Source organism: Orcinus orca, chromosome 14 (assembly GCF_937001465.1).
Source record: "Orcinus orca chromosome 14, mOrcOrc1.1, whole genome shotgun sequence".
NCBI lineage: Eukaryota > Metazoa > Chordata > Mammalia > Artiodactyla > Delphinidae > Orcinus > Orcinus orca.
In genome coordinates, this window is record NC_064572.1 from 64,334,727 (window position 1) to 64,362,233 (window position 27,507).

Here is a 27,507-nt window from a genome sequence, read left to right on the forward strand (position 1 = left end):
CCGGGTTCCTGAGTCGCGTGCGTCGGCAACGGTAGTGACGCGTATTGCCGAGAGGATGGCGGACGCCGGCTTACGCCGCGTGGTTCCCAGCGACCTGTATCCCCTCGTGCTCGGCTTTCTGCGCGATAACCAGCTCCCGGACGTGGCCAACAAGTTCGCCAAGGCAACAGGCGCTGTGAGTCCCGGGCATGATTCGTGGGCTGGGGTGGGATGACTACAGGGCTCCGGGCCCTGACATGCTTAGGTTTGCAGGTAGGGAGGTCTGTGGGGTTCGCCAGCCCAGTGTCTGCCAGGCCTTTGTGCCGAGCACTCGGCGGTGGCCGGAAAGCCTGGAGTCTCAGCGTCTCTTCCACGATGTCTGACTATATGGCGCTGAGCTTTGTTGCTTTTTTCTGGTGAGTGGGGCGGCGGTGGCCGCGTGGGAACCTCGTGGCCTAGGTCACGTGGCTGGCGGAGTGCGGCGAGGCGGCAGCGTCGTGCCCCACCGGAGGCATTGGAGGCTCCTGGTTCTTTCTTTGGGCTTTATGTTGGCTGATGCCGAGCGTGACTTGACCTTAACTCTCAATCGAATTTACCCGGGACTCAAAAGATAAGTAAAATTGCTTTAGAAATAATGAAGGCTGGGATTTTTGTTATTAAAGAAGAAAATGAACGAGTAGAGGCAGGGTTCTGCTTTTCGTTTTACTGAAGCAGGATTGAGCATCATAGTTCTCTCTACAAAGCAGGCATAGCTGTTGGCTTGAATCTTTGACTTATGGCATCAGACAAGTCTAGGTTTGGGAACAGCCTCTGCCATTTTTGAAATGTATAATCCAGGCAGCTTGCTTAACGTCCCTGAATCTGTTTCTACTTCTATGGGGATGTCATCATCCACTTTATAGGATTTTTGTGAGTAACATGATATGTACATATACAAAGTGGCAGTACCGATGCCTGGTGCTCAGGAAGCATCAGTGAGTGAAAGCTGTTATCTTAGTTATTGTACCTTAGGATGTTCCAAAAAACAAGTAAAAGGAAGATGACCAGGAATGTGAAAGGTTTGGAATCTACATCTCAAGGAAAGACATGACTGCATGAGAAAACACCTTGAGGGTAGAGTGGAGTGGTATGGTAGTCCTTAGTGGTCTTAGTCTTTGACTAAGAAGGTAGGCTTGTTCTTTGTGGTAGAATCAGGCTATGCAAGTTGAGAGTCAGATCGGCCTCAGAAAGGGCTGCCTTAAGCTGGGGCAGCCTGCCATGTGATCTGATACAGCTGCTTTCATATTGGAACTGTTTTGACTGTTAGGGAGGCTGCAGAGAGTGGGCTGGATGGAATTGGGCCTCTCAGAATCAGAAATCTTTTTTATGTGACAAAAACTAATCTCTGGAGGGTTTACTAAGGGCAAGATGCTATTTCCAGATGCTAAGCCCCTTATATGCATTATTTTTTATCTTCTCAACAAGTTAATAAGATGTGTAGTGTCATCTATCTTACAGGGAAGGAAACAGTCTCAGAAAGATTAAATGATTTATTTTTCTTTTAATTTTTATTCATTTATTTATTTTTGGCTGCATTGGGTCTTCGTTGCGGTGCACAGGCTTCTCATTGCGGTGGCTTCTCTTGTGGAGCACGGGCTCTAGGTGCACGGGCTTCAGTAGTTGTGGTAGCATGCAGGCTCAGTAGTTGTGGCTTGAGGGCTCTAGAGCACAGGTTCAGTAGTTGTGGCACATGGGTTTAGTTGCTCCGTGGCATGTGGGATCTTCCTGGACCAGGGCTCGAACCCATGTCCCATGCATTGGCAGGTGGATTCTTAACCACTGCGCCACCAGGGAAGTCCCAGATTAAGTGATTTGCTCGGGGTCACACATTAATAATTGGCAGAGGTGAGTTTCACATCTACTCATCTAACTTTGAGCCAGTATTTTTGTATATACTGTAACGCCTTGCCACTTTTTGGTTACCAACTTATAATCTATATCAGTGTAATAGCTGAATGCAATTATGTACTGAATACGTAACATAGATTTTTACTAGTCTTCTCTTGGAGGATGGTTTCCAGTGATTTGGAATTATAAACCACGTTGCCGCAATCATCCTCCTGTGTAGATGTTTGTTTCATGGGTAAGGATAAATTCTTAGATAGTACACTGCTAGAGTAAAGGGAATGTATGTTTTTAAAGGCTTTGATAAATAGGATTGACAGGTGGGGGAATAGATAGATGGTGCCAGAGACTACAGGGATAGCCCAAGTTTTTGATACCAAAAACTGGGAAATACGTAAATAGAATATTTTTCTCCTAATTTATGCAAGTAGGAGAAGTCTTACAGAGATGTAACATTTATATCAAATTAAAAATTTCTTACTCTGCTCTCTTTTCTCTTACAGACCCAGCAGGATGCCAATGCCTCTTCCCTCTTGGACATCTATAGTTTCTGGCTCAAGTAAGTATCCTCTGTGCTAGTGTGGCTGTTTTCTCCCCCCAAGTAGGCTGGACTGTGTTCTTTGGTTTGGGAAGGTCCTGATTCCCCAGGAGTTAGCCTAATCTACCCCAACAGGTCCACCAAGGCCCCAAAGCGGAAGTTACAGGCAAATGGACCAGTGACTAAGAAGGCTAAGAAGAAGACTTCATCCAGTGACAGCAGTGAGGACAGCAGTGAGGAGGAAAAAACCCAAGGGCCTCCCGCTAAGAAAGCTGGTAAGACCCAGTAGGGAGTTGTGGTTCCAGGAAAAGGATTTGGAGGCTGTCTGTGCTAAATTTCTGGTTCTTACTGGGACCTGTACTTTTGTTCAGCTGTACCTGCCAAGCGGGCCAGTCTGCTTCAGCATCCTGGAAAGGCTGCAGTCAAGGCATCAGAGAGCAGCAGCAGCAGTGAAGAATCCAGTGATGATGAGGAGGAGGACAAAAAGAAAAAGCCTGTCCAGGTTTGCAACTTTGAGAAGGAAAGGGATTGCTAAGGGATTGGAAAGAAGAAACTAAAATCTTGGTTTTTAGCTTGATGGTGTTAGGTATACAACAGGTGATTACATGGTTTTTCAGGGAGGTTGTAGAAGTATGAGGTTTGGGAAGGATTATGTGAGGTTGAAGTTGAGCCCTGAATCTAGAGGAAATTCAACCCGTTCTGCTTGCCTGGCAGTATTGGGTTTCTCTGGGATACTGTCAGGGACTCCAAGAGTAAGAGAATATGTTTTATGGACAGGTACAGGGAACTCTAGACAGGGAGTGGCAGCGACAAGGCCTAAAAAAGGGGGCACCTAGGAAGCTTTTCTACCTTAGGATGTCCTTTGGGTGCCCTGAAACTCTTGCTGATTCTCCTGGTTGTGTGTTTTCTCACAGAAGGGAGTTAAGCCCCAAGCCAAGACAGTCAAAGCTCCTCCTAAGAAGGCCAAGAGCTCTGATTCTGATTCTGACTCAAGCTCAGAAGATGAGGTGCCAAAGAACCAGAAACCAAAGACAACACCCGTGGCAGCTAAAGCTCAGGCTAAAGCCCTAGCCAAACCAGGTATTGTTTATGTTCCTAGGAGGCTGGACTGGAGACCAGGTTGCCCTGGGGACTGATGTGAAAATCCCTTAATTCAGCACAGGAGTGAAATGGCACTGGATGTTGAACTAGAAGTATTGACTGGTGTCATTTTTTTAAAAAAAGAAACATTTTCCTAGTAAGTAAAAAGTTTTATTGTTAGGGACTAGTAACTACAGAAATAGTCTGCAGTGAGGGAAAACATGTTTTAAAGACTTCAGAGGGCATATTCAAATAATTTGCATCATATCATTTTTTGGAAGACAGGTTTATTCCTGAAATTGGGCAAGAAATTCATCCTTTGATGTAGTAAACCACAGCATTCTCCTTCATGCTTCCTCCAGAGGCAAGAGAATTGACAGACTCCCAAGTTCTGTGCTAATAGGAAGGAGGTTTTTATGGCCTTTTAATGTTTTGATACTCCTTTTTTATTGTTGTTCATTAGTTCTTGTCTTTTATTAACCAGTATACGATTACTTATCTTTTGGTTTCTTGAAACAATAGATCAGACAACATTTGCCACAATAGTGTCTGTCAAAGTGGCTGGCCGTGGAAACTCCAGCACCGCATTCATCTGAAGGGCACTCCTGACGCAGGCGACTGATTTTGCCATTTTCATCCACCTTACAGTATTTCAGGACAGCCAGCTTAGCCTTCTTTCTCTTATGCTTGTTCTTCTTGGGAGCGGTGTAAGACTTCTTCCTTTTCTTAGCACCACCACGAAGTCTCCACACAGATGAAGAATGGACTCTTTTTTTTTTTTTTTTTTTAATTTATTTAGTTTTTTTTTCGTTGAGTTGGGTCTCCGTTGCTGCGTACGGGCTTTCTCTAGTTGCAGTGAGCGGGGGCTACTCTTCGTTGTGGTGTGCGGGCTTCTCATTGCAGTGGCTTCTCTTGTTGCAGAGCATGGGCTCTAGGTGAGCGGGCACATAGTTGTGGCACACGGGCTTAGTTGCTCTGCAGCATGTGGGATCTTCCCGGACCAGAGCTCGAACCCGTGTCCCCTGCATTGGCAGGCGATTCTTAATCAGTGTGCCACCAGGGAAGCCTTTGGACTCCTTTTGAATGTTGTAGTCAGACAAAGTATGGCCATCCTCCAGTTGCTTGCCAGCAAAGATCAGTCTTTGCTGGTCAGGAGGGATTCCTTCTTTATCTTGGATCTTGGCCTTTACATTTTCTATTGTATCTGAAGGTTCAACCTTGAGAGTGATGGTCTTCCCTGTCAGGGTCTTCCTGAAAATCTGCATCTTGGCGGCGGCACCACTGCCCATGGTGGATCCGAAAGATGTCTTTGTACTCGCTTACATTATTTCTTTTTTCTTAGGTATACCAGCTCGTCCAGCACCTAAAGTAGTCAATGGCAAAGCAGCTGGTAGTAACAGCAGCAGCAGCAGTAGCAGCAGCAGCAGTGATGATGACTCAGAGGAGGGGAAAGCAGCAGCCGTATCTAAGAAGGTACGGACCTTAATATCTAGCAGGAAAGAAGGGACTGGGGACGTTGGTAATTGGGGGGTCTCCATTGCATGGCAGGATTGGTTGGGTCAGTATTTTCCTGTGGTAATTGATTTTCTCTGTGTGATGCAGACTGTACCTAAAAAGCAAGCTGTGGCCAAGGCCCCAGTGAAAGCAGCTGCCACTCCTGCCCAAAAGAGTTCCAGCAGTGAGGACTCCTCCAGTGAGGAGGAGGAGGAGGAAGAGCAGAAGAAAAAACCCATGAAGAAAAAACCAGGTGACTGGACACGGGGAGTCAAGCTGGACGTCTGTGACCAGGGCCCAATGGCAGGAGGACCTCTGCAGTCACCACGTGGACCTTGGCATGTGTCAGCCAGCTTCTCCCAGAGAAAGGAGAAAGCCACGTTGCCTTTTATAACCTAGACTCAGAAATGGCATGCCATCATTTCTGCCGTAGTCTATTTGTTAGAAATGAGTGACTAATCCTAGCCCACCCTCAAAGGATAGGGAATTAAGCTCCATTTCTAGAAGGAAGCAGTATCAAAGAATTTGTGTATATATTTTAAAACCACCACACTGTCCCTTTTAAACAGGTCCGTATAGTTCAGTTCCCCCGCCTTCTGTTCCCCCACCCAAGAAGTCCCTGGGAATTCAGGCTCCCAAGAAAGCTGCAGAGAAGCAGCAGCCTGTGGAGAGCAGTGAGGACAGCAGCGACGAGTCTGGTGAGTCATCACCTGTGGTGAGTGGGTCTGGGGAGCGTATGAGGAGTAGGGAGGGAAATGGTTCTGTCCCTTCTGCTTTTTTTTTTTGGCTGTGCCGCGCGGCTTTTGGGATCTCAGTTCCCTCGCCAGGGATTGAACCCGGACCACAGCGCTGAAAGCCTGGAATCCTGACCACTAGGCCACCAGGGAACTCCCTGCATCCTTCTTTTCGTTGCCCCTGGTTGGATTGGGACTCTGGACCCAGCCTAATGCCATAGGTTCTCTCCAGATTCAAGTTCTGAGGAAGAAAAGAGACCCCCAGCTAAGGCAGTCATCTCCAAAGCAACTACTAAACCAGCTCCAGCAAAGAAGGCAGCAGAGAGCTCTTCAGACAGCTCAGGTAAGGCATAGGAGGCCCTCAGGGCAGTGGGAGCTCCAAGGGCTCCCCTCAGTCTGATGTGGGGAGATACTCACTCCATCCTCTCTGTCTAGACTCCGACAGTTCTGATGAAGCTCCTGCTAAGCCAGCCAGTACCACCAAGAATTCCTCAGGTAAGCCAGCTGCCACTCCCAAGCAGTCTGCGGTTAAGCCAGCTACAACTCCCAAGCAGCCTGCAGCCACTGGCCAGAAGCCTCTGACCAGAAAGGCTGATAGCTCCTCCAGCGAGGAGGAGAGCAGTGCTAGTGAGGAGGAGAAGACGAAGACTGTAGCCACCTCTAAGTCCAAGGTGATGGCCAAAGCAGCTCCGTCTTTGCCTGCCAGGCAGGCCTCTCAGGGTGGTGGGGACAGCAGCTCTGATTCAGACAGCTCCAGCAGCGAGGAAGACGAGGACGAGAAGACGCCTAAACCCCCAGCCAAAAAGAAGCCACAGAAGGCAGGGGGAACTGTAGCCCCTTCCAAACCAGCCTCTGTGAAGAAAGCAAAGGCCGAGAGCAGCAGCACTTCTTCCTCTGAGGACTCCAGTGAGCAGGAGGAAGAGGAGAAGCCCAAGGCCAAGGGCACTCCAAGACCACAAACCGCCAAGGCCAATGGCACCTCTGCACTGACTGCCCAGAATGGAAAAGCAGACAAGGACAGCAACGAGGAGGAGCGGGGCAAGAAAAAGGCAGCAGTGGCAGTTGCTAAGCCAGGTCTGTATCCAAAGAACCTGCCTCCTGGGTTTGTCCCCCAGATCAGGATGGGCTCTACTCTTGGGGGTGGGATAGGGAGCTGAGGCCCATGACTGGCTTCCAGTTAGTTGGAGGCCCTCAGTGTGGGACCCTGGGAGGAGGGACAGGAAACTGGTCTCCTGAGTCTGGCCTTTTGTTTTGTAGGTTCAGGAAAGAAGCGGAAGCAGAATGAGGCTGCTAAGGAGGCAGAGACTCCTCTAGCCAAGAAGATAAAGCCCCAGACCCCCAACACGTTTCCTAAAAGGAAGAAAGTAAGTTGCCTTATTTTCCTCTCAGGAGCCAGCGTTTAGAGTAGAAAGAAAAATTGCAAAGCACCTTGACAGCCCTTTGCCTGGCCTGGCATACGTGCTGTGGGTGTAGCTCTGGAGGGCCTTCCTGACCAGAAGCCCACTCCATCCTGAATTTCCTGCTTCATTCTTCTTCAGGGAGAACGAAGGGGATCCTCCCCATTCCGAAGGATCAGGGAGGAGGAGATTGAGGTGGATGCTCGAGTGGCAGACAATTCCTTTGATGCCAAGGTGAGGAGAGAGAGAGTCTTCACCATTCTTGAGGGGGTGGGGTGAGAGAGGGTAGCTTTTGGTTCTGGTTGGTAGGAGGTTCTCTGGGTTCGGGTTGCCTGGAGCAGGGAGAAGAAACTGACAGGGCCCTGGCGTTGTCCTTCTGTGTGCTAACCACCTGTCTCTACTTACCAGCGGGGTGCAACCGGAGACTGGGGGGAGCGAGCCAATCAAGTTCTGAAGTTCACCAAAGGCAAATCCTTCCGGCATGAGAAAACCAAGAAGAAGCGGGGCAGTTACCGGGGAGGCTCCATCTCTGTCCAAGTCAATTCTGTTAAGTTTGACAGCGAGTGACCGTGGACCATCTGTAGCACAGCAGGGGTGATGATCTGAGACCACTCACTTTCCCCAGTGGACCTGGGAACCCTCAGCTCTATCGGGGGAGGGTCTCAGTGAGGAGAGCAGTTTAGATTAGGTCTGAAGGCTTTGCGTTGTAACATCGTCTAAGGTCCTTTTCTGTGTTTGTGGTTTTGTACAGATTTGTTTTTGAGTGTTGGGTAGCAAGGACAAGGTAAGGGGAGTGTTCTTTTTTAAGAAAAATTGTTTTAGTTGTCATTCTCCCTGTTTTGTGGAAGTTCTCATACTGAGAAATTTGTATATTTTACATTAGATTATTTCTTATTGATTTTTGTTGTGGTTTTCAGAGGTGGGTTCACAGATTAAAATCTCAGCTATCTTCCAAGATGTGGTAAAGGTCACATTATGAATTTTTATAATTGGAGAATTCTGTCTATGGGAGTGCTTGTGTCCACATTTCATCCTTTCTACTCCTCAGGGCCCTGGTGAGGGGTGGCTAAGACTGGTTAATGTATTTATCTGTTAAGCATGAACTATGTACCTCATTCGTGGGGTCTAGGACTGAAGTTTTCAGCCAGCATGGACTTACCTACTTTGGCGGATAAAATTTACTGTTTTGTTTCAGGCAAAATTCTGGTGTGGTGTGAATGCCGTGGGGTCAGTCTGAATATTTCGTTTGCTATAATTTTATTATTACATAATGTTTGCGATACGTGTTTTTTAATTTGAAAGCATAAACTTTTTTATTGTTCAAAGACAATTTTTGATTGGCTTGACCTTTAAGAGTGTCGAATACTAAATTGAGGGCTACATCTTATTTTTTTACATTTTAGAGAACAAAATAGCGTTAATTTAATCTGAAAAGCACATATCACTTGGTATTTCTGTCTTGGTAGCAGTGGTGACACAAAATTAGTTTCTTGGTTTCATTAACTCCTACATGGTTGGGAATCACTGATCAAGAAAGTGAAAGAAGAAAACCTATAATTAAAAACCTTAATCCTCAGTAGAAATTAGGTTACATTATTCAAGTGAATTTATAGGTAACCTGTAAATGGAGGATGAGAAGAATCATTACAAAGCATTTTATCTGGTAATACTTGAGTTAGACTGGTGTTGGGAGAGCATCCTAACAGGATTATTGTGTCTTGTAGTTGGTGCACGGGAGCAACTGATGTGCCCCCTTCAGAACCTTGATTCTCAGTAACAGTGGAGATAACAGTAAAAAACAGTGAGCAGAGATACGACTCTTAGGCCAAGCAGGCTGATCATAAAGCTGTAGGAGATGACTGTTGGCAGTGCTCAGCCAGAGTAGATAGGGAGGAAAGTCGACGAGTTCTCCAAGTTCTCTGGGGCTGGTCTGTCCCTGTGTTGGGAAAGTGTGCCCTAGCTTTATGGATGAGTTGTAACTTAAGGATAGCTTCCCCTTGTTTGGGTTCCACAGATAACCTGGTTTTCTGTGTCACTGCCTCTAGGAAGAAAATGTGCTCTTCACGCTGACATACGTATTCAGTCTTCATGGTAAAAGTTCTACATCTTACTAAAAAGTAATAAGCTGGCTGGTTTATAATGTATCTTGGGAGTTTTATTAATGTGAGTCCAAAGCTCTCCCACCTCCACTCAAAACAGAACAACTTGGTTGCTAGTTGGAGGGCTGGGGCCCAGACTTGTGGGTTCAGTGTGGAGCCTTCTTGACTATTCCTTATCTCATGATACCTTGTCTCATGGTGCCTTGTCCAGGCAATAGACCAGCCTGTGCGTAGTCTAACTTGGGGAATTGGCAAAGTGGCCCATGGGCCAGATCCAGTCCATGGCTTGTTTTTGTGTTGCTCAGGAGCTAAGAATGCTTTTACATTTTTTAAAGGGTTTAAAAAAAAAAAAGTGACAGACTTTATGTGACCACAAAGGATATAATGTTTACTATCTGGCGTTTTACAGTTTGCAAAACCCTGGCCAAAATCAGTGATTTCACAACACTGGCTGAAAATTAGAATTATCTGGGGATCTTTTAAAAACACTGATACCCAGGGACCCATCTGCTGATCAGTTGAGTCAGATCCTGGTGCTCTCTGGTGGATTCTGGGAGTTAAGATTTTTTAAAGCTCCTAGGTGATTCTAAAGAGCAACCAGAGCTGAAAACCACTAATCTAAGAGCATTTGAAAAGAAATGAGTTGGTAATTTTTCTTTCCTCCCCTTATACTTTCATTTTCAAATGTACTTGTTAAATCTAATAGTATAAAGTAAAAATTAAATTTCCGTTTTATCCCCGTTTTCTGGGACTTGATTCTTTTGTCTCTTTCCAGAGAGTTTCACTGTGTGTACTACTACATGCATCCTCTCCCCTTTCTCCTCACACATATGGAGTAGCTTGCTATATGCAGGGTTTCATAACTTTGGAGCTCATTTTTAATGACCCCATTGTATGGAAGTAGCATAAATTATTTTAAGTAGTACCTTATTGGTAGCTGTTCAGGTTGTTTAAGTGTTTTGTTATTATAAATAGTGCCATAGTGGATATTTTATATGTGAGACTGAGTATTTGTGTGGGTATTTTTATAGGAAATAGTCTAAGAGTGATTGTTGGGTCAGAGGATGTGTACATTTAACGTTTGTTCATCATTGCTCTCCAAAACCATTGTACCAACTTGTAGTTCCAACAACACTTTATGAAAGTACCTCTTTGCTTGCCCTCTTGCCAACACTTAAGTTTATCTTTGCCACTTGGGTAAATGAAAATGCTCAGTTTTTTAAAATTGTGGTAAAAAAACACAACATTAAAGTTGCCATCTTAACCACTTTTAAGTGTATAGTTCATTAGTGTTAGCACTGACATTGTTGTGCAACAGATTGCTATGATTTTGACTACTTTAGATATTTCATGAGTGGAATCAATCTGCATTTGTCCTTCTGTGACTGGCTTATTTCACTTAGCATAATGCCCTCAAGGTTTACTCATGTTGTAACATGTGGCAGGATCTCCTTTTTCAAGGCTGCGTGATATTCCATTGTATGTATATACCACATTTAATTTATCCATTTCATTGTTTAGTTTCAGGGACCTGAATTCCTACCTATGCTGATGGGTTCTGGCAGTGTTGCTGAAATCCACACGTTAAGTGAATCACACACATGATGGCTCATGCCCATCTGCAGTGTACCTCATATGGACACAAAGCAGGAGACTTTCCAATATCCTTTTGTGGCTTTATGTTTCACAGGTTATATCCTCACTACTACCCAATCCTGTTAGGTGGATATTAACTAGATCATGGTGTCTCAACCTTAGTATTTGGGGGCTCTGAAATACTAAGAGTGTTTGAATGCCTACTATGTACCAGCCATAGAACTCCCTGAGAGCTCAGTGTCTAATAGGGGAAGTCAGAGATGGGAACAGTTCTGTACACCATGCTGAGTCCTGTCACCAAGGGTCAGAGTAGCACCCCCAAGGGGACAGCAACAAAAGACTGACCTTGGCCCAGGATTCTGAGGAGAGTAGCAGCTGCCAGGGGGGAAGAAGGCACATACCATGAAAGGAAGAAGAAATGTTCCCAGTGGGAGAAGAGAGCCTTTAGGATGGATCAGGTGGAGGATGTGTGGTAAGTAGGGGCAGGTTAATACTGTCTGAGGATTCAGTAGCAATGGCCTTTTGTACCCAAGTGAGGAGTTAATACTTTATTTTGTTCTCCTGAGTGTGTTAGGGGATTGCTAGTCCAATGCAGTGCTCCTGGCACTAAATACAGCTGCAGGGAAAGCAAAGCCCCTACTGACAACTGAGTCCTTATCCCCCTGCCTCATGCAAAGCTGGCTTAAGCTGTCTGCAATTACTGAAGAGGCCAGTAGGTGGGGCCCTTGCACACTGCAGGGAGCTGGACTCTATAGTTGAAGCTTGGCATTGTGTTACCCCACTTAACATTCAACAAATTCGGAGCACCTGCTATGAGCTTTTGGATACAGAGATGAATAAGACGTAGGTCCTAGTTTGAGGACCCTTGGTTCTGGAGAGTGGAGAGGAGAGTCTGTCATTTATGAGAGGTCATCTGTTACCTGAAAACCAGCAACAGGCAACATGGCTCATAGAGGAACCCTGATGTTCATGTGGAACTCCCAACTTTCCCCTCAGGTCCAACAGGGCACTGGAGCTCCCATAAGGGGGGCCAGCCACAGGTCCCACTGCTTATGGAAACTGCAGACCTGTGTCCTTCCTATGCCTGGGAGCTCAGAGGCCCTGGTGCTCTCTCCTCTGTCTCCCCTCCTCTCCCAGCAGGATTGAGGAGAACATATGCCAGGCTTCCATCTTCTAAGTGTATTGGAGGGTAGGTAGGGTACAGAGTATTTCAGTAAATTAGCCTGTCAGACACAGAAATTCATCCATTCAGTAAATATGAGTGCTTACTATATACCAGGCACGTAATTTGTGAGAGATGTTAACAAAATCATGAATGAACAAAAAACCAGACACAGTCCCAGCAACCAAAGTTTACCCAGTCTAATGAGGGGCAAAGATATTAATCCACACAAATAAATGTATAAATATAAACTTCAGTACAATGAGGGCAAGGTACGAAGAGCTGTGAGCACATGTGACAGGGGAAAGTAGCCCACATAGTGGTGATACTTCCTCACGGACTGGGTAGCCATGTAATTTATCATCTAAACTGGGATGCTTTTTTTTTTTTTAAAGATTTTTTTTTTTTGATGTGGACCATTTTTAAAGTCTTTACTGAGTTTGTTACAATATTGCTTCTGTTTTATGTTTTGGTTTTATGGCCTCGAGGCATGTGGGATCTTAGCTCCCTGATCAGGGATCGAACCTGCACCCCCTGCATTGGAAGGCGAAGTCTTAACCACTGGACAGCCAGGGAAGTCCCTAAACTGGGATGTTTTTGAGAATGAAGGGAGAGAGATTGATAATTAGGCTGAGAGGAACAGGTGTGGATTGAGACTTTCCCAGGCAAGTCAGGACATAGGGTCACTGTGGTAATAGATGTCTTCACTGAGGAAGTGATGTTTCAGCCCAGACTTGAAGGTGAGAGTTAATTAGGTGAAGGTGTTGATGTTACTGACTTGGGTCCTTGGACTCTTTAATCAATAGAAGTTGATAAGAGACCATACGAGGTATTCAGGCAAGGCTTTAATGGGACCCACGCTGTAGCACAAAGGAGGGAAAACAAGTAACGGGTTCCCTTGCTCGCTCTCCGAGGAGGGTGGGCTTGTTCCTTAAGCGGTGTGAGGGTGGGGGTGGATGGGTGGGTTAGGCTGAAGGAGTGGCTTAGGTGGTCTGCCCACCCGCTTGGCGGTGCTGGGATCATGCAGAGTACCCTGCTTTTGCTCCTGGCTCCTCAGAAGTGGCAGTTGGTTTGTCGTCTTTTAGTATCTTATTGTTCATAGTCCCTTATAGTTTCTTGGTATTCTGTTGCTTGTCTAGGTGCAAGCACTCCAGTAAAGGGTCCCAGGTCCCAGCCTGTCTCAGTGGTGCAAGATGAGCAGGGCTGTGTGTTTTTTTCAGTGAGAAGACACAGCATGTGCAAAGGCCTTTTGGTGAGAGGGAACATGATGGAGACCCCAGAAGGGGTCTGTGCAGCTGAAAGGCAGAGGAAGGAGGAGAGCAGTATAAGATGAGGCTTGAGAGGGAGGCAGGGACCGGGGCATGTAGAGCCTTGTAAGGCGTGTTTTATTCTGAAGGCAGTGGGAAGCTGTTGAAGAGTGTGTGCGTGTCTTAGTCATCTGGGGCTACCATAGCAAAATACCATAGCCTGGGTGCCTTAAACAACAGAAATGTGTTTCTCATAGTTCTTGAGACTGGGAAGTCCAAGATCAAGATGCAGGCCTGTTTGGTTCCTGGTGAGAACTCTCTTCCTGGCTTTCAGAAGGCTTCTTGCTATGTCCTCACATGGCAGGGAGAGACAGAGTAAGCTCTCTGGTCTCTCTTTTTTTTTTTTTGCGGTACGCGGGCCTCTTACTGTTGTGGCTTCTCCTGTTGCGGAGCACAGGCTCCGGACGCGCAGGCTCAGCGGCTACGGCTCATGGGCCCAGCCGCTCCACGGCATGTGGGATCTTCCCGGACTGGGGCACGAACCCTTGTCCCCTGCATCAGCAGGCGGACTCTCAACCACTGCGCCACCAGGGAAGCCCCCCTCTGGTCTCTTTTTTACAAGGACACTAATCCTATTTTGGGGCTGTACCCTCATTACCTCATCTAAACCTAATTACCTCCCAAAGGCCCTGCTTACTGTTACCATCATGTTGGGAGTTAGGGCTTCAACATATAAATTCTGGGGGGCAGAGGAACACAAACATTCAGTCCATAACAGTGAGTGTATGTGTGGGTATCATTTTTTTTAATTAGGGAAAATTTCAAATATATAAAAGAATTACCAATACAGACAGTAATCAACTAACATTAAATATTCCATCAGTATCACCGAATGTGTTAAAGGCTGGTGACAGATTTGCATGCTGAAAAGCCAAATGTGGTTAGCATGAGAATAGACTGAAGGGATTTGGAGCGGATATTTTGAGACCAGTTAGGCTACTGCAGTAGGCCAGGAGAGAGATCATTTTGGTGACCTGAATTAAAGTGGTGCCAAGATAGAGAAGATGGAGAGAGGTGGATAGATTTGAGAAGTATTTAGGAAAAAAACTAGAACTTGGTTGGTGGGGTGGAGGTAGGGGAGCAGTGAGGAAGAGTAAGGCATTAAGTGACTCTCATACAAATAATAAATGCTGGAGAGGGTGTGGAGAAAATGGAACCCTCATACACGATTGGTGGGAATGTAAATTGGTACAGCCACTATGGAAAACAGTAGGGAGGTTCCTTAAAAAACTAAAAATAGAGTTACCATGTGATCCAGCAATCCCATTCCTGGGCATATATGCAGAGAAAATTCTAATTCAAAAACAGGACTTCCCTTGGGGGTGCAGTGGTTAAGACTCCACACTTCCGTTGCAGGGGACGCAGGTTCGATCCCTGGTCGGGGAACTAAGATCCCACATGCTGTGTGCATGTGGCAAAAAAAAAAAAAAAAAAAAGATACAATGTGCCCCAGTGTTCATAGCACTATTTACAATAGCCAAGACATGGAAGCAACCTAAGTGTCCATCAATAGATGAATGGATAAAGATGTGGTGTATATATACAGTGGAATACTACTCAGCCATATAAAAGGATGAAACAATGCTATTTTCAGGAACATGGGTGGACCTAGAGATGATCATACTAAGCGAAGTAAGTCAGAAAGAAAAATACCATATGATATCACTTATATGTGGAATCTAAAACACAGCATGAACATATCTATGAAACAGACTCACAGACATAGAGAACAGACTTGTTGCCAAGGGGGAGAGCGGGTAGGGGAGGGAAGGATTGGGAGCTTGGGATTAGCAGATGCAAACTAGTATATACAGGATGGATAAACAACAACTTTGTACTGTATAGCACAGGGAACTATATTCAATAGCCTGTGATAAACCAGAATGAAAAAGAATATATATATGTATAACTGAGTCAGTTTGCTGTACAGCATAAATTAAACCCAGCATTGTAAATCAACTATTCTTCAATTTTAAAAAATGTTGGGGGCTTCCCTCGTGGCACAGTGGTTGAGAGTGCGCCTGCCAATGTAGGGGACACGGGTTTGTGCCCCGGTCCGGGAGGATCCCACATGCCGCAGAGCAGCTGGGCCCGTGAGCCATGGCCGCTGAGCCTGCACGCCTGGAGCCTGTGCTCCGCAACGGGAGAGGCCACAATGGTGAGAGACCCGCGTATCGCAAATAAATAAATAAATAAATAAATATTGGAACTATAAAAGTACTGGCTAATATGTCAAGATGCTTAAGAAGATCAAATTGGTGATTAGGTCTCTATTACCACGAGATTGACACTTTCCTAGCACTTGATGATTTGCTTCACTCAAGGATAAGAAATTGATGACCTTTTCTTTTTGGGGGATTTAAAAACTATAGTCAAATGCTGTACCAGAACATAAAAAAACACTCTTCCAATTATTCGTTTTTCATCTCTCAAACTGAAATATTCAACCTTAGAATTTAGGATATGCTCATCAACATACTAAGGAACTCAAAGTAGTCTTTCCTTTTTAAAAAAAAAAAAAATTATTTATTTATTTATCTTTGGCTGTGTTGGGTCTTCGTTGCTGTGCACTGGCTTTCTCTAGTTGCGGCAAACGAAGGCTACTCTTCATTGCGGTGTGCAGACTTCTCATTGCAGTGGCTTCTCTTGTTGCGGAGCATGGGCTCTAGGTGTGCCGGCTTCCATAGTTGTGGCACACAGGCTCAGTAGTTGTGGCTCGCAGACTCTGGAGCATAGGCTCAGTAGTTATGGCGCATGGGCTTAGTTGCTCCACAGCATGTGGGATCTTCCCAGACCAGGGCTCGAACCCGTGTCTCCTTCATTGGCAGGCGGATTCTTAACCACTGCGCCACCAGGGAAGTCCCAAAGTAGTCTTTCATCGTTGATAAATTAGTCTATAATTTCTGAGTCTAATTTAACCAGAGAGAATCATCTGACAGCCACTCAACACTTGCTGTCTTTCCAGATGCCTTATTCTTGTGAGTTAGAATTTTTGTGATTAGGAAGAAATAAAGTGCTTAAAAAAAAACCTAAATTAAACTGGAGCTCAAATTCTGTTTTCAAGCTAGATCTCAACTTGATGAACGAGTACAAAGCACATAACTCCTCACTAACATGATGCAATTAATAACATTCTTAAATTTTAAACTGTGTCTTGGGAGTTCCCTAGTTGCCAGTGGTTAGAATTCTGGGTTTTCACTGCCATGGCCCAGGTTCAGTCCCTGGTCGGGGAAATGAGATCCCGCAAGCTGTGCAAAGCGTCTTATTTTTACTACTGTAAACTGTGACATATATTTTAAGTGAAATTAAAATGTATTAGTTAATATTTAAGAAATGTAAAAAGGTATAAAGAATAATTTATTGAAAAATTGCATACCCATCTCTCAGCCTAATAAGCAGAATGTTGCCAGCACAGTTAAATTCCCTCTTTGTATGTATGTTAAGGCTGAATGTTAAGCCAGTATTAACATTAATAAGTACCAATTGTTAAAATATTGAAATATATTAATACTGGTTGGGAAATAGTTGCTGGCCTGTACCCTCTGAATATCTCCTCTCATTTCCAAATCCTTGACCTCTTTCTAAGACACACACACCACCTCCCTTGAACTGTTCCATAATCCAACAAATAAAGGGTTAATGCCTGGCACAGAGGGGCCTTTTATATATATATATCCCTAAGGAATATATAGTCTTGTATACTTCCATTTCTTTACTAATTCACTTATTAACAGGCATTCAAGTTGTGATGCTGCTGTGAACACTCTTGTATCTATTGGTGTACATGTGCAAGAGTTCCCTGAATTTAAACCTAGAAGGGAAAGTGCTGGTCATAGGGTAAGTGCATCTTCAATCTTCCATGTAATGCCAATTTTCCAAAGGTATTTACTAATTTACATTCCCATCAGCAGCTCAAGAGAGTTCCTTTTGTTCCATAGTCTCTCCAGCACTAGGTAAGTCACGTCAAATCAAAATTTTCTCCAGTTTTCTGGGTGTGGGATGATATCTTATTGTGGTTTTAATTTGAATTTCCCTGACTACTAATGAGGTTGAACACCTTTTCATATATTTAGTGACTGTTTGGAGTTCCTTTTCTGAAGGTGTCTACTTAAGTCTTTCATCCATTTTTCTGTTGGGTTTTCTGTTTTTCTCTTATTGATTTGTGGGCGTTTTTTATATATTTTGGATACAGTTCCTTTGTTGGTTTTATGCTGTATAGATATTTTCTTCAGTTCTGTCTTGCCTTACTTTATTGTATTTTTTTTTTTGATGAAAGAGAGCTTACTTTTTATTTAGTCAGATATGCCAGATATCTTGCATTTGTCTCTCCATATACACCATCCACCTTTCTCCACTGGCTCTTTGCCTAGGGAGGTTGACCTCTAGGAATTGCATCATTGGGCTCTCTGCTTTTTGGCTCCTGATTGGGTTTTGGCCAATGGGGTGCCCCTGCAGGAAATCAGAAGAAGGTGGAGAACGAGAGTAGGTATTTATTTTTCCTAGCCCCAAACTGCTGTGTTCTCAAATCAAAAGTCACTGCTCCCCTCAAGACAGTCTCCTCGGGACTTCCCTGGCAGTCCAGTGGTTAGTGGTAAGACTCCGTGCTCCCACTGCAGGGAGCACAAGTTCAATCCCTGGTTGGGGTAAGTTCCCACATGCCATGCAGCACAGCCAAAAAAAAAAAAAAATAACAGTCTCCTATATAAACTTTCCCTTGGGGATTCTGAACCTGCTCCTTACTCTCATTGCTTTTGCCCAAGTGATGGTAACATCCTTATAGATTGTTTCAGACCACTTTATTTTATTTTATTTTTAATTTTATTTTTTAATCTATTTATTTATTTTTGGCTGTGTTGGGTCTTTGTTGCAGTGCGCGGGCCCCCTCAAGTTGTGGCGAGCGGGGGCCACTATGCGTTGTGGTGCACGGGCCTCTCATTGCGGTGGCTTCTCCCGTTGCGGAGCACCGGCTCCAGGCGCACGGGCCTCAGCAGCTGTGGTGCACCGGTTTAGTTGCTCCACGGCATGTGGGATCCTCCTGGACCAGGGATCGAACCCGTGTCCCCTGCACTGGCAGGCAGACTCTCCAACCACTGTGCCACCAGGGAAGTCCCTCTCAGACCATTTTAATTTGAGTGTGTCATCTGTTTCCTATTGGATTTCTGACTCATATAACGTATTTATTAATATTTCCTTTCAAAATTAGTACTTTCGTGTGTTAAGAAAATTTTCCTTATCCTGAGATAATAAAGATATTCTATATTATATTCTAAAGGCTTTATTATTTGTTTTCCTTGTTTAGGTCTATAGTTGACCTGATATTGATTTTTCAATCCTTCTTTATTTATAGAGATTGTTTCATGGCCCAGCAAACGGTCTCTCTTGGTGACTCTTCCACATGCTTTTGAAAAGAATATGTATTTTGCTGTTGCTGGTGGAATGTTCTATAAATGTCAGCTAGGGCAAATTGATTGATAGTGTTGCTCAAATCTTCTACATCTTTGTTGATTTTTCTATTTGTTCAATTACTGAGAGAGGAAAATTGAAACAACTATGATGGTGGACTTGTCTATTTTTCCTTTATGTTCTGTTAGCTTTTTCTTCATGTATTTTGAAGCTATGTTATTGGGTACCTACACATTTAAGATGGTTATTTCATTGTTTTTCTTTCACATCTTTATTGGAGTGTAATTGCTTTACAATGTTATGTTAGTTTCTGCTGTACAACAAAGTGAATCAGCTATATGTATACATATATCTCCATGTTCCCTCCCTCTTATGTCTCCCTCCCACCCTCCCTATCCCACCCCTCTAGGTCATAACAAAGCATCGAGTTGATCTCACTCTGTATAACAGACTCTGGGTCCATCCACCTCACTGCAAATAACTCGATTTCATTCCTTTTTATGGCTGAGTAATATGGCATTTTATATATGTGCCACATCTTCTTTATCCATTCATAAGATGGTTATTTTTTTTAACATCTTTATTGGAGTATAATTGCTTTACAATGTTGTGTTAGTTTCTGCTGTATAACAAAGTGAATCAGCTATATGCATACGCATATCCCCATATCCCCTCCCTCTTGTGTCTCCCTCCCACCCTCCCTATCTGGTTGCAAAGCACCGAGCAGATCTCCCCGTGCTATGCAGCTGCTTCCCACTAGCTAGCTATTTTACATTTGGTAGTGTATATATGTCAATGTTACTCTCTCACTTCGTCCCACTTTACCCTTCCCCCTCCCCATGTCCTCAAGTCAGTTCTCTAAGTCTGTGTCTTTATTCCTGTCCTGTCCCTAGGTTCATCAGAACCATTTTTTTAATTAGATTCCATATATATGTGTCAGCATACGGTATTTGTTTTTCTCTTTCTGACTTACTTCACTCTGTATGATAGACTCTAGGTCCATCCACCTCACTACAAATAACTCAGTGTACTATAGAGCTTTTTAAAGGGTCCTGTGATGTTGGTAGGCACTGAAACATGAGTTATGCAGAGGCCGAGGAGTCATGTAAGGCGAGAACTGGAACCTGGCCCATATTTAGAATTCAAATGTGAGCTTCCAGATAGCCTGAGGGTTTCTGAAAAAGTCAGAATCACTGGAAACCTTGAAAGATAAATTGTCTGCTGGAATCTGCTGGAGTGGGCTGGACAGTAGAGCAGAACTGGATTTTGTTCAGGACAGTGGTCCTAGTCTGTATACAGGATGTCCACAAAGTCTGGAAACATAGATGATAGTATTTATTATTTTCCAGTGGAAGAATTCCTGATGGTATAATGTCTCTTTGCTGGTGTTTCTAGACTTCATGGACTTGTGGTGGTCAGGAAACCTGACCACTTTCTGACAGCCTCTCAGAGAGCCTGTGTGTTCTGGTGAAGGGGGGATCTGTAGTGTCAAGGAACATCCTGAGTCTTTTTTTTTTTTAAATAAATTTATTTATTTATGTACTTTTGGCTGCGTTGGGTCTTCGTTGCTGCACACAGGCTTTCTCTAGTTGCGGCGAGCGGGGGCTACTCTTTGTTGCAGTGTGCGGGCTTCTCATCGCGGTGGCTTCTCTTGTTGCAGAGCACGGGCTCTAGGCCCACGGGATTCAGTAGTTGTGGCACGTGGGCTCTAGAGCGCAGGCTCAGTAGTTGTGGCGCATGTGCTTTGTTGTTCCACGACACGTGGGATCTTCCCGGACCAGGGTTCGAACCCGTGTCCCCTGCCTTGGCAGGTGGATTCTTCCTTGCACCACCAGGGAAGTCCAGAAGCTTTTAGTTTGATGAAGTTTAATCTATTTTTAGTTTGGTTGCTTATGCTTTTGGTGTCATATCTAAGAAGCTTTTACCTAACCCTTGGTCTCAAAGATTTACTCCTTTTTTTTTTTTTAAGAGTTTTATGCTTTTAGCTTTTCCATTTAGGCCTATGATCCATTTTGAGTTAATTTTCTGTGTGTATGTAAGTAAGGGGTCCAATTTCATTCTTTGCATGTCAATGTCCAGATGTCCGAGCACTATTTGTTGAAAAGACTATTCTTTTCCCATTGAATTGTCTTTGGGCTCTTGTCTGAAATCAGTTGCCCATAAATATATGGGTTTATGTCTGGCTGTCAGTTCTACTTCATTAATCTATGTCTACCCTTACGCCAGTACTACACTGTCTTGATTACTGTAACTTTACAATAAGTTTTGAAATTGGAAAGCAATATAGCATTTTAGGGAGGGGACTAACAACATCAGTTTATATTTTTAAGAGACTGTGTTGTGGGGTTCTTCAAAAAATTAAACATAGAATTACCATATGACCCAGAAAATTCACTCTTATGTATAAAACCCCAAATAATTGAAAATAGGGACTCAAACAAATACTTGTATGATAATGTTCATTGCGGCATTATTCGCAATAACCAAAAGGTAGAAACAACCAAAGTGTGCATCAATGATGAATGGACAAACAAAATGTGGTATATGCATACAATGACATATTAATAAGCCATACAAAGGAATGAAGTTCTGATACATACTACCACATGGATGAACCTTGTGAAGATTATGCTATGTGCAAGGAGCCAGATATAAATAGATAAATATTGTATGATTCCATTTATATTAAATATCTAGGATAGGCCAGTTCACAGAGTTGGAAAGTAGATTGCAGGTTATCAGGAGCATGAAGTGCAAGTAATAGAAAATCATTGCTTAATGGATAGAGTTTCTGTTTGGGGTTATGAAAAAGTTTTGGAAATAGTGGTGATGGTTGCAGAACATTGTAAATAGAACTAATGCCACTGAATTGTACACTTAAAAACGGTTAAAATGGCAAATTTTGTGATGTATATATATTTCACCACAATTTTTTAAAAAAAGACTGCTTTGGCAGCTGTGAAGAAATCAGACTATAGGTTAAGATTACTGCAAGAATCCAGGTTAAAGATGATGTTCTGTTTACCTTTCCAGGTCCACTCTATCATTCTCTACCCTGCTCTGTGCTCCAGGAAGCCGACCTGTGTTGACCATTTAACCAGCTGCTAGACCCTCTGATTTCTGATTAAACTTGGCCAGTGTGGAGCACTGCCAACGTGGAGGACTGGTAAGAGATCAGAGGGTGAGGGGAGAATGAGATCAGGGTACTCTCCTGGTTCCCCATCTGCAGGGTTGCTGTGGGCACCTATATCCCTTGATGAAAGGCCACAGTTCCTGCCAGGCAGCCCTCTCCACAAAGCTCTCTCTGTCTCTGTATTCTAGTAATGGCCCCCCTCCCTCATTCCTTCTAGGCCTATAGTGGCCACCACTAGTGCACTTGTATTTCCCTATACCAGTTTATTAGTTTAATAGTTCCTTTATTAAACTTTCCTAGAATTCCCTGGCAGTCCAGTGGTTAGGAATCCGCACTTCCACTGCAGGGGTCATGGGTTTGATCCCTGGTCGGGGAACTAAGATCCCGCAAGCTGCATGGCATAGCCAAAAAAAAAAAAAAATAAGAAAGAAAAAGAAATGGGGTTACTGTAAAGAGCTCATGGAAATTTGAGCAGTTTAACCTTTAAAAAACAAAAGGTTAATTTTAGCAATTTGAGTTGCTATCAGTTTCCTGCCTTCCTGATCAGGGTGGGTGTAGTAGAGAGAGCAATGGATATATTTGGAGGTAGAGCCTTGCGGTTTTGATGGATTGGATGGTGTGACAGACATGGATCCTGGCTCTTAGAAAAGTTCTCATAAATTGGAGGAGAAAGGACATACAGTCTAGAAAAAAACACAGGTGCATACTAACTAACTGTAGTCCAGCTATAGCCTCAAGTTGCAAAATGGTTGGAGCCAGCTACTCAATGCACTAATCCATCTGTCCCCTTATCTCCTTGCCTTGGGGACAGAATTGACTCTTCTCCAAGTCCTCAGATATGCAGGAGAGAAATTAGAGGGAATTGGTTGGTTTCCACAGAGGAATCAGTAAAGTGGGGGTCTCCCAAGGAAGCAGTGGAAATAGAGATTCCTGGAAACGATTCCAGGAAAAGGTCTAGTCAATTGGGTGAAGTGTCAAAAACCAGACACTGGCTTGAAATAGCTCAGCTTCCCAACCAGATGGTCTGGAGATAAAGGAGGACAACAGATTGTGGAGATATTCAGGGAGATATTCTCAGGGTTCATGAAGAAAAACCCTGTTATACCCAGTAGCTGTCCTGTGCCTATTCCATCCTGAAGCCATATACAGGATAAAATGGGGGCGATTACGCCATCACAGACCCTACCTCACTTATACCCCCCAGTTTTCCCCCCACTTTCTCTCTTTTCCCTGAATGCTGCTCTGCTACCCTGGCTCTTCCAAATGCTGAAAGGTACACATCAAACTTACATCCCTGCTAGATTGCAGAGCATCTGAGATCAAGGTGTTATTTACATACTTCAGGTTTTCCTGAGTCAGACTGGAAACTCCTGCCTGGAGTAGTTCCCTTTGACTCAACATAGAGAACTCTGATTGGGGCGTAACTTCCACGACATGATCCTTAGGTCTTCGGCCCCTGGACATGTCCTCTGGGGCCTGCTAGATGTATCAGCCCAGCCTCTCAGACCAGAGCCTCTCGAGTGGCCAGTACTGTAAACTTTCTTTTTTTGTCACACTTACTTTACTCCCACGAGAAGCACTGTGCTTCATCTTACTCCCTTCTATGCTGTAAGGATCCAGGCATCCTTTAGACATTTATCAATACGTCTTCCAGCTAGCTGTATGAACTTAGAGACATTACTTAACTTCTGTATGTCTCAAGTTGTTATTAAGTTCTTAACAATTCCTGGCACATGACACAACTCAGTAAGTGTTGTTGTTGTTTTTGTTGTTATTATTATATTATTATTAACATAGCAGTATGTTCATATAACTGGTACAACCCACTTTACCAAATTTGACTGTTAAAAATGGTCACATTTCTCTCTTTTTAAAATTCTGAGTCTGAATTCAGTTTATTTTTATAACTGTTTTATTTTACTTTAGTTGTTTATTTCTTACCTAGATATTATGTGCACCCAGAAAAAATTCCAAAAAAGTAAAAAGGCCCACCACTTATCCCAACCACCCAGTTCCCCTCCCCACAGACAGCCCTTATACCAATTCTTTCGTTAAACTTCAAGGATATTCTATGCAATTACAGTCACAGACTCGGCCATTTTTTCCTTGTACAAATACTAGCCATAACAATGTATTTTGGAGAGCTTTTCAAATCAGTTCTTACTGAGTTGCCTAATTCTTCCTTTTTTAAAAAAAAAAAAAGATTTCCCTCCTATTTTTAGATTAGGGGGGAATTCTGGGGATTAGGTTCCCCCCAATTTAGAAATTTGGTATAATTTTCATAAAATAAGATTCATCCATTTTAACAGTACAGTTTAATAAGTTTGGCAATTGTATATAGTCATGTAACCATCACCACAATTAAGATATAAAATGTTTCCATCACCCTAAAAAGTCCCCTCTTTCTCCATTGTAATCAATCTCCTCACCTAAAATCTAGCTCTGTGAAACCACTGACGTGCTTTTCGCTACTCTAGTTTTGCTTTTTCTAGAATTTCATTTTTATGGCATTGTACAATATGCAGTGTTTTTTGTTTTGTTTTGTGTTTTTTTTGCGGTACACAGGCCTCTCACTGTTGTGGCCTCTCCCGTTGCAGAGCACAGGCTCTGGACGCACAGGCTCAGCGGCCATGGCTCACGGGCCTAGCCGCTCCGCAGCATGTGGGCTCTTCCCGGACCAGGGCACGAACCCGTGTCCCCTGCATTGGCAGGCGGACTCTCAACCACTGCGCCACCAGGGAAGCCCTCTTCTCTAGTTTTAAACAAGCATTTTATATAATTCCATTTTCTCTCTTCTCTTAGCATACTAATTATACTTAAAAAATATTTAGTGGTTTCCCTAGAGTTTGAAATATATATTTACAACAAATCTAAGTTCATTTTCAAATACACTATACCTTCATGAATAGTGCAGGTATCTTATAAAAGTATTATGAATCCCTCCTTCCTGTCCCTTATAACATTGTTGTCATTCATTTCACTTATCTATAAGCTATAATCTCCCAATACATTGTGCTATTATTTGAACAATTAACTAATAGATCAATAAAATGAAAGATTTTATCTTCATTTATACCTTCTCTAACGCTCTTCTTTTTTGTTACATAGGTGCAAGTTTCTGACCTATATCATTTTTCTTCTCTCTGAAGAACATTTTATAATGTTTCTTGTAAGACAGGTCTACTGGCAACACATTCCCTCAGTTTTTGTCTGGGAAAGTCTTTATTTCTCCTTCACTTCTAAAGATAATTTTGCTGGATACAGAATTCTAGATTGATAGTTTTTTGTTTTTTGGCAGTGCTGTGTGGCTTGTGGGATCTTAGTTCCCCGACAAGGGGTCTAACCTGGGCCCAGCAGTGAAAGCACTGAGTCCTAACCACTGAACCGCCAGGGAATTCCTGATGGTTTTTTTCTTTTAGCACTTAAAATAGTTCACTCTACGCACCTCTTGCTTGCATGGTTTCTGAAGAGTTCAACATATTTCTTATCTTTTTCCTGTATGTGTAAGGTCTCCCTGCACCCCACTGTGGCTTCTTTCAAGACTTTGGTTTTCTGTGGTTTGAATATGATATGCCCAGGTACAGGATTTTGGGTATTTATCCTATGTGGTGTTTTCTGAGCTTCCTGGATCTGTAGTTTGGTTCTGTCATTAATATTGGAAAATTGGGACTTCCCTAGCGGTTCAGTGGTTAAGTCTCTGTGCTCCCAATGCAGGGGGCCCAGGTTTGATCCCTGGTCAGGGAACTAGATCCCACATGCATGATAGAACTAAGAGTTCACATGCTGCAGCTAGGAGTCTGCATGCCACAACTAAAGATCCCACATGCTGCAACTAAACATGCTGCAACAGAGATCCTGCATGCTGCAACTAAGATAATGAAATAGTATACAGCTATTCAAAAAGATGCAGAAGCTCTAGATGTACCAATATGCGACACTCCCCAAGACATATTTAAAAGGCAACATACAATATGAAGGGAATTCCCTGTCAGTCCAGTGGTTAGAACTCCACACTCTCACTGCTGAGGGCCCAGGTTCAATCTCTGGTTGGGGAATTAAGATCCTACAAACTGCATGGCACAGCCATATAAATAAATAAGTAAATAAATAATAAATTTAAAGTAAAAAAATAATATGAAAAAGTGCTATCCTTTAAGAAGATATATACAAATGAAATGGAGCAGGACCCTATGGTCCTTCCCCCTCATGTCCTCTGCCTGCCTTTTGTCTGTGAAAACAAAAAAAAAACCTTTAGCCAAAGAATAAGTTTAATCAGAGAAGTGAGAAAATACAGACACAAAGGAAAACAGTCCAACAAGGCTAAATAATAGGGCTTCCCTGGTGGCGCAGTGATTGAGAATCCATCTGCCAATTCAGGGGACACAGGTTCAATCCCTGGGCCGGGAAGATCCCACATGCCGTGGAGCAGCTGAGCCCATGAGCCACAACACTGAGCCTGTGTGCCGCAACTACTGAAGCCCGCGTGCCTAGAGCCCGTGCTCCACAACGAGAGAAGCCACCGTGATGAGAAGCCCGTGCACTGCAACGAAGAGTAGCCCCTGCTCACATCAACTAGAGAAAGCCCACGTGCAGCGATGAAGACCCAACACAGCCTAAATAAATAAACAAAATTTGTTAAAAAAAAAAAAACTAAATAATAATAGTTTAGTCATTAAGCATAATTAAGGACCTTTACTTCCTTCTCAATGGCTGTAGATAATATTCTGAGCCATATACTGTGAGCTGTCTTGTAGATACAGAAACCCCCACCAGGTGGAAGAAGTTAACTACATGATGATCAGACTGTGGCCATGACATAAGCTGCCACAATTCCAAGGATTGGCCTCAAGGAAATGGGAACAAACTGACCCTGGAACTGAAGACTAACTGTACCTAAAACAATCAAGATGACGCTGATCAGACTACCGCATGACCAATTTTAAGATGACTGTCAGAGCTGACTGTGCTGTTTCTGCATGTAGCCCCCTCACTCTGTCTATAAAAGCTCTTGCCCACTGATCATTCAGTTGTTGTGGGGGGGAGTTGGCCTTTGGACAGGAGTCTGCCCTCCCCCACCCCCACCCCACCCCCCCACCCAAAATAAAGCAAACTTTCCTTTCCACCAACCTTGCTTCTTTATTGGCTTTTGAGCGATGAGCAGCCAGACCCCACTTTTGGTTACACAAACATATACCTTTTTATGCATAGATCATATTTGAAAGGATACACAAGAAACTGATAATTGTGGTTGCCTCTGGGAAACAGAACTAAGGATAGGAGTGGGAGACAGAGTTGATTTTCTCGGTTTACTTTTTATTCCTTTTCACTTTTTTTTTTAAATAAATTGATTATTTTTGGCTGTGTTGGGTCTTTGTTGCTGTGCGCAGGCTTCTCATCACAGTGGCTTCTCTTGTTGCGGAGCGCGGGCTCTAGGCGCGTGGGCTTCAGTAGTTGTGGCACACAGGCTCAGTAGGTGTGGCTCGCGGGCTCTAGAGAACAGGCTCAGTAGTTGTGGCGCACAGGCTTAGTTGCTCTGGCATGTGGGATCTTCCCGGACCAGGGCTCGAACCCATGTCCCCTGCATTGGCAGGTGGATTCTTAACCACCACACCACCAGGGAAGTCCCTCCTTTTCAGTTTTTACTACTTACTTCAGTCTCACGTGTGTGTGTGTGTGTGTGTGTGTGTGTGTGTGTATTTGT

At 43.8% G+C, this 27,507-nt stretch overlaps 2 protein-coding genes across 8 annotated transcripts; one reads left to right on the forward strand and one right to left on the reverse strand.

The window, feature by feature from the left end:
• NOLC1 (nucleolar and coiled-body phosphoprotein 1) lies at positions 1 to 27,507 on the forward strand. Of its 7 annotated transcripts, XR_007471496.1 has the most exons (16): positions 1 to 175; positions 2,367 to 2,422; positions 2,537 to 2,676; positions 2,773 to 2,903; positions 3,316 to 3,481; positions 4,824 to 4,954; positions 5,084 to 5,228; positions 5,545 to 5,673; positions 5,942 to 6,052; positions 6,145 to 6,783; positions 6,967 to 7,073; positions 7,248 to 7,340; positions 7,515 to 9,197; positions 10,727 to 11,644; positions 17,005 to 17,107; positions 21,707 to 27,507. XR_007471496.1 is itself a non-coding variant. In XM_012532539.3 (13 exons), the coding sequence occupies exons 1-13, from the start codon at positions 56 to 58 to the stop codon at positions 7,671 to 7,673; spliced, it is 2,127 nt and encodes a 708-aa protein (XP_012387993.1). In that variant the 5' UTR covers positions 1 to 55; the 3' UTR covers positions 7,674 to 9,948. The 7 variants fall into 7 exon arrangements, 1 of the variants encoding a protein (XP_012387993.1); XR_007471497.1 differs by lacking the exon at positions 10,727 to 11,644; XR_007471495.1 differs by lacking the exons at positions 10,727 to 11,644; positions 17,005 to 17,107 and having other exon boundaries at positions 21,707 to 21,839; positions 24,915 to 27,507.
• LOC101271253 (ubiquitin-40S ribosomal protein S27a-like) lies at positions 3,973 to 4,817 on the reverse strand. Its single transcript, XM_004268505.3, has 2 exons — positions 4,548 to 4,817; positions 3,973 to 4,247 (listed from the first exon to the last, which is right to left on the reverse strand). The coding sequence occupies exons 1-2, from the start codon at positions 4,768 to 4,770 to the stop codon at positions 3,973 to 3,975; spliced, it is 498 nt and encodes a 165-aa protein (XP_004268553.2). The 5' UTR covers positions 4,771 to 4,817.

What these genes read in the sequence shown, in the direction of transcription:
- NOLC1 (XM_012532539.3), top strand. Translation starts at nt 56, where the DNA reads ATGGCGGACGCCGGCTTACGCCGCGTGGTTCCCAGCGACCTGTATCCC. An exon ending in CAGCAGCCGTATCTAAGAAG is followed by an intron (nt 4,955 to 5,083) that starts GTACGGACCTTA and finishes TGTGTGATGCAG; the next exon opens with ACTGTACCTAAAAAGCAAGC. An exon ending in GAGCTCTTCAGACAGCTCAG is followed by an intron (nt 6,053 to 6,144) that starts GTAAGGCATAGG and finishes CTCTCTGTCTAG; the next exon opens with ACTCCGACAGTTCTGATGAA.
- LOC101271253 (XM_004268505.3), bottom strand. Translation starts at nt 4,770, where the DNA reads ATGGGCAGTGGTGCCGCCGCCAAGATGCAGATTTTCAGGAAGACCCTG. An exon ending in CATTCAAAAGGAGTCCAAAG is followed by an intron (nt 4,248 to 4,547) that starts GCTTCCCTGGTG and finishes AAAAAAAAAGAG; the next exon opens with TCCATTCTTCATCTGTGTGG.